The sequence below is a fragment of the Rhineura floridana genome, chromosome 8, assembly GCF_030035675.1.
Source record: "Rhineura floridana isolate rRhiFlo1 chromosome 8, rRhiFlo1.hap2, whole genome shotgun sequence".
NCBI lineage: Eukaryota > Metazoa > Chordata > Lepidosauria > Squamata > Rhineuridae > Rhineura > Rhineura floridana.
In genome coordinates this window covers 89698275-89704274 of record NC_084487.1, presented here as the reverse complement: position 1 = coordinate 89704274, position 6000 = coordinate 89698275, and the positions used below count along the sequence as shown (strand labels likewise).

The following is a 6000-nucleotide window of genomic DNA, read 5'->3' as shown; positions in this document are numbered from 1 at the left end:
AGGTTGGAAGCTATGCCTGTGTCAGTAGTAACTTACCTACACAATTTACAGAATATTCTAAAAGATGTTTTGGCTGTCGCTCATGAGAATTTGGGGGAGGCTCAACAACAGCAGAAGGCCCATTATGATGCTCAAGCTAAAGAAAGACAATTTGTTGAGGGGTCAGAAGTTTTGGTATTAAAGGCCCAAGTGGACAATAAGTTATCAGTGGCCTGGGAAGGCCCTTTTATTGTCAAGGCCCAGTTGAGTGACACCAATTATTTGCTAACTGACCCTAAATCCCATAAGAAACCTAAAGTATACCATGTGAATATGATGAAGCAATATTTTTCTAGGAAACACCTGGTTTTGACTTGCACTCATGCTTCTGAGGTTGCTGAAGACGCTTTATCTCGCTTACCTGTTCCAGTTGACTGATATTTGACTCCTGCCTATTCCACTGACTGATTTTCCGGCTCTGATGACCTCTGGACTGTTTTTAGACCTTGTTTTACTTTTTTACGCTTTTAACATGTTTTATGGACTTTTATAGGATTTTATGGCTTATGACCTTTTTTGAACCTGGACCAGCTTTTGGATTACCCCATTTTTTATTCTATTTCTTTATTTCTTTAATAAAGTCTTCTTTTTCTTGGGTATTTTTAGGGGTCCCTTAATTTTCTTGCTGTTATTTTGTAACTTTGTTGTATCTTTTGAATATATTTAGAAGGCATAAGTCAAGGAGTAGCTCACCTGCTTAAAATGTATTAATCCTTTTTTCTTTTAATGCTGTATATAGTGCAATGTCGATGTATTAATGGAATTTGTGATTGTTCCCTTATCCCTGGTTGCTGTGGCGATGACGCAGAACTATCCAGAGTTCTGACATCATCTTCCCGAAAAGGGGCGTGTCATGAACCTGTAATGTTCATGAGTTATTAAAAATCTAATAGCAATACTTTGGCTCCAGCAAGGGACTCTGGGAGATGGTTACAGTTAGAAAAGACAAGCCTTTGCCAATTTGCAAAATCTGAGTTTCACTTCCCAGCTGAAGATGGTTAGAGAAGCCTTAACAAGCTGCACCTGTTTATCTTTGCTGATTAGCAAGTGCCTGGTACCCAAGGTCATCCTTGGCCTGTACAGTTGGAAAACACAGTTGGGAGGGGGGCCCGCAAGGCGCGAAAATGTGAGAAACATCGAGAAGAACATTACATCAGCCAATTCCTGATTGGTCAATTAACCTTGGACCGTTAGGATCCTTTTCCTTTAAGTATAGGGCTAGAGACCCATAGCCTTTGTTCTCTGCCTATGCTGACTTGGCACCAGAGTTCCAAACCTTCTGCCTTATGGTTCCAGGGGTTGCTTAGGGGAAGGTAACCTATGTCTGGTTCCATTGCTTTATGTTGAACATCCATCTCTCTTAGGAGAGGTGCCACGGAACCAACTACCTCGTGTGTAAGTAGTTAGGTGAGTTTAGTTTGTTATTTTCTTGTTGTGTGTATGAATTCTCTTGTAAGAACCTAAACCCCTGTTTGGGTGTATGGTCTTAAAGGATTACTTGCTGCTATATGTTATGTGCACTTATATATCTTAATAAAGCTACTTCTATTTAACCTGGTGTGTTCATTGAGAGAAAGGGTGGTTCTGGATTCAGTACCTTGACCAATCTCAGTCACTAACTACCAAAGAGGGTTAAGAAGTTAAAGGCTTGGCTTTTAAGTGTTAAACCAGAGGTGCCTGGCAAGGAGTGTAACTGTGACTCTTGCCTTTTAGGACCTTGGTTTTTTATATCTTCTGGGCTCAGAGATCCCCTGGCTCTGAGTGGACCAGTATACAGGGGTGGTGGCAGCCTACCTTCTACCTTGCAGGGTTGTTGTGAGCATACACAGCCTTGGCAAGGGTGAAGTAATAGCTTTTTGGTTCCAGTCTCATTTCCCTAAGGGTGGGGGTCTGAGTCTGATGCATGAACCCAGTACCTTGGTGGTCCGGGGGTCATGACACACAGAATTACCTATGTCCATGCCCAGAATGGGAAAAAGAGGTAAAGGAATGACTGAGAGCCAGGGCAAAAAAACATAGTTGAACTGTATCCTGTCAAGCTCCACCCACTGGTATGGATGGCAATCAGTGGAATGGCAATGAATATTCATAACTAAAAAAAAAAGGTGTGTGTGGAAGCTAACATGTCAAACCAGCACACAGGAAAGTCTGATTTTTATTACCTATTTGCAATATAAGCTCCCTATCTGAAGCACCATTATTTACTTTTTCTTATGCAATGCTCTAGTGGAGGAATGGAGAACCTGCGGCCCTCCAGCTGTAGTTGGACTCCAACTCTCATCAGCCCTAGCCAGTGTGGCCAATGATCAGGGATAGCAGATTGTGTAGTCCAGTAACATTTGGAGGTCTACAGGTTTCCCATTCCTCCTCTAGTACAATGCTTAGCAGTTTTGGACCCAACCAATTGTCTTCATTTCTTAAGTTGATCATTTCTTCTTAGGTCACCTCCACCATCCAGTCCTACTGATTTCATAAACAAACATGAATTCAAGTCTTGACAGGATCAAGATCACTCTCAGTTTGACAGACACGTGCATACTTCAAACAAACAGCCAGCATACAAATGTTTTACTTTAAGTTTGCTAGGTCATCACAATTATAAAGTTAAGTACCATCCATCTCACTGGCAAGTATATGAAAGTACAAACATCAAATCTCTACAAGAACCACATATTATTTACAAGTGTCCCAGACACAACATTAATTTCTCCTCATAAATAGTATAATTGTTTCATTTCCCACTCCCTGCATTCCTCAAGGCATGTGTACACAGGTTTAGAATAACTGCAATAAGCCTTGACATCGTAATTTCCCTTAACCCTCAGGATCTCCCCCCCCCCGCTCTTTTTGCTTGCAGCAGAAGTTTTTGTGTTAAGGCAGTTCACAATTAACATTGCTCTCAGCACATATGAAGTATTTGCTGCTGGAATGGATGTGGCAGTTTAATACAATCCAGTATTATCAGCAAGTAGTTTGCTTACCCACTCCAGCCTCTTCATAAATCTTTCCATGTGGCATTCTCTCTCAAGAACAATAAATCTCTCTTATAATTGAATTTTTTATAGGCATTGCCTCCTCAAAGATCTTGGAAATGTTTTTGATTCCAGCAATGGTGATTTTAACACATGGAGTGGATGTGACACGCAATCAACTCTTTGCCTTTACAATTTTTACAGAATCAAATTTTTAACCTCTATACAACTTATGAATGAAAAGTTGATAACACATTTTGCAGTGTTCACAGTACAAACCTCTATATATACATAATTAAAAATATTTTTTCAATATAAAAATAGAATGCTTTGAAAGGTTTTACACCAACAAAACTAGCTATCATTCCTACATGAAACAGTCTATACAGTAGAATGCACTCAATTCCACAGGAACAGAAATGAAACAAGATGCTCAAGAGTTAAGAGCACAGTTTACAAAAACCTTTAAATTATTGTCTGTTTTTAAAACCTCTATTTTGGTCATTATTATAAAGACATATATGGCATGTCCCAATTGATGGAATCAGTCGTATCGAGCAGCTATGGGCTATATCACAATCTATTTTCAGTTCTTATTTGCTTGTCCAATGACATGCCCAGCTTAGCAGCAATTGCACAGTGTTGCACTCCTTTTGGTTCAAAATGGGCTGACATAGTTTTCTTTTTTTGAGCTCTTCTTTCTTCTGCCACAAGTCCTTTGATTCACACATAGCCATTGTTGCTAAAATCTAGAGTTACCACTTAGCTGATCTCTCAGGTCTATGGAATGTTGTCCACAAATATGGTCAACCTGCTCTTTGGCTGGCTGCTTAAAGAGACTTCTCAGTTTTAAACCTTGTAGCAGAATGGTAATGCTCTTTTAAAAAGACCTATTATGGTATGTTGCTCTTGATTCTGAAAGCTGTTGCAATAACATTATCACATGATAACTACAACCAGTATTCTACATTGTTTGAAGCATTGTGATCAATGGACAATGTGATGTCGGTCATTGGGGCTACCTGTATACCGTCAAAATAGCCAAATTCCTACAGCAAGCCAAACAAATATTCAATAGAGATGAGAGAAGTATTTGCAGTCTTGGAATATTTATTTGGCCTGGCTCTTATGCATCAAAAGACTGCTGAGCAAATGCTAACTCATTCCTTAAGTGTCTGGTCCTCCAGCATTACTCATTAATCTATGAATTCATCTATTTTACATAGTGTAATTTATAACAGCAGCTGGATTGCTCACAAATGAATATCTGGCATTAGATTAGGTGTTGCAATAGTACTGTTGGTGGTGCTAAAATTGCCAATCACACTTGAAAATTATTACCTGGATAACACATGATCCTGTAGCTTTCAGCGACATGACATTGTCTCCTCAATATAGTGCAATTTGTACAACACATACACATAACAGTGCTTTCAACAAAAAGCAACAGACAAAAATGTTGTTGATTACTATTTATGGGGGGCCCACTCCCATGATGGTACAAACATGCTTGGTCATGTATTTGCATCCCTATCTATGTTGTCTTGTGATGACAAAAGAGATGGATACGGTGCAACACATTTCACGTTGACATAGGTGGCATTCACATGAACGTAATGCTCCCCAATGAAAGTAGAGAAGATCATTGATATATCTGAAACTAATTCAGAGAATGATGGCCGTAGTTCAGGTTTTGGATGCCAACATTTGAGCATGACTTCATATCTGCAATTGAAAGACAAGGAAAGTGAATTATTATCTATAAAATATTATCACTAAGAACTGACTATTTGTGGAAGGTTTTACAAGCTATTTTCTTACAGTGGATCTGGGCAATATTCAGGTTGCAAGAGCCTTCTTCCTTGTAGTAAGTAAATAGTAATATCAAAAGAGTTGACATCAGGATAGGGTGGTGCTCCTCTTGTCATCAGCTCCCAAAGTAATACTCCAAAGGACCACTAACAAAAATAAAGGAAGACCAAATTCACAAGAAAGCATGAGGCTTTGTGCAAGTTTCTCTCTCTCTCTCCCCCCTCCCCACACACACACCACTTACTACTCACTAACCCGGTGCCCTCCAGATGTTTTGAACTGGAGGGCACCAGGATGACAAAGGCTGAACTAAGTGTTGTGCTGGAAACAATAGTCAAGGAACATGCACCAGTCTTGCCCAGCCTGGTCCTCTAGTGTTGGACTACAGCTTCTATCATCTCTGACTATTGGTCTTGCTGGCTGGTGGGAGTTGTAATCTGAAACATCTGGAGGGCACCAGATTGGGGAAGGCTTATCTGCACACTGGTTAGTCAGATTTACAGACTGTAACATATATTAAGAGTTTTTTTAAAAAAGCTTTAATATATAAAAATAAAATGTTTTGAGAGAGTTTACACACTCAAATTTACAAACCAGTTAGGGATGGGTGAGAATTTCTATTCAGTTTGCATTTCAAGCAGAACTGATCAAATTCACAATTTCTAAAACAATATGAGAACCGAAACAGCCATTCTTTGCATTTATTAGAATTTTGGAATGCAGTTCACCAACTAAACAACATTTACAAAAATGCATATATTAGGGGAATGTGTGCATAAAAATGAATACATGAGTGGAAATAACATGCAAAAAGGCATGAAATGATGAGAAATGGCTGGCAAAAATGTGTACCTTTGTCAAAACTGCCTACAAAAAGTGTTTATTTGGAGAAATTTGCACTAAAATGGTGGAGAATTTTCATGAGGATTTTTTTAAAAAAACCTCGCAGATTGCTGTAGAAATGTAGAGAACCGAATTTAACATTGGAAAAATGAGAAACAGAGAGAACCAAAACAGAGAGATCTTTCCATCCCTAAAGCCAGTACAAAAAATAATATATGGCAAGTACACCAGGTCTGACTATTTGTCCATCTAGTCCAGTGGACAAATAGTCCACTGGGGTACTTTGACTGGCAGCAGCTCTCCAGTGACATGTCTTCCCATCACTTGCTGCCTG

At 39.2% G+C, this 6000-nt stretch overlaps 1 protein-coding gene across 4 annotated transcripts in view; it reads right to left on the bottom strand.

Moving 5' to 3' along the window:
- Positions 1 to 2590: 2590 nt before the first annotated feature.
- Positions 2591 to 6000, bottom strand: part of MET (MET proto-oncogene, receptor tyrosine kinase) — a 171774-nt gene continuing 168364 nt past the window's right edge. For 3 of the 4 annotated variants that reach the window (XM_061640057.1, XM_061640054.1, XM_061640055.1), the window contains 2 exons: positions 4833 to 4969; positions 2591 to 4736 (listed from right to left, as the gene is read on the bottom strand). In XM_061640057.1, the coding sequence (XP_061496041.1) occupies positions 4526 to 4736; positions 4833 to 4969 (348 nt within the window). In that variant the 3' untranslated portion in view covers positions 2591 to 4525. Of the gene's footprint in view, positions 4737 to 4828; positions 4970 to 6000 lie in introns of those variants that run through there. The other variant, XM_061640056.1, reaches the window with a different exon arrangement.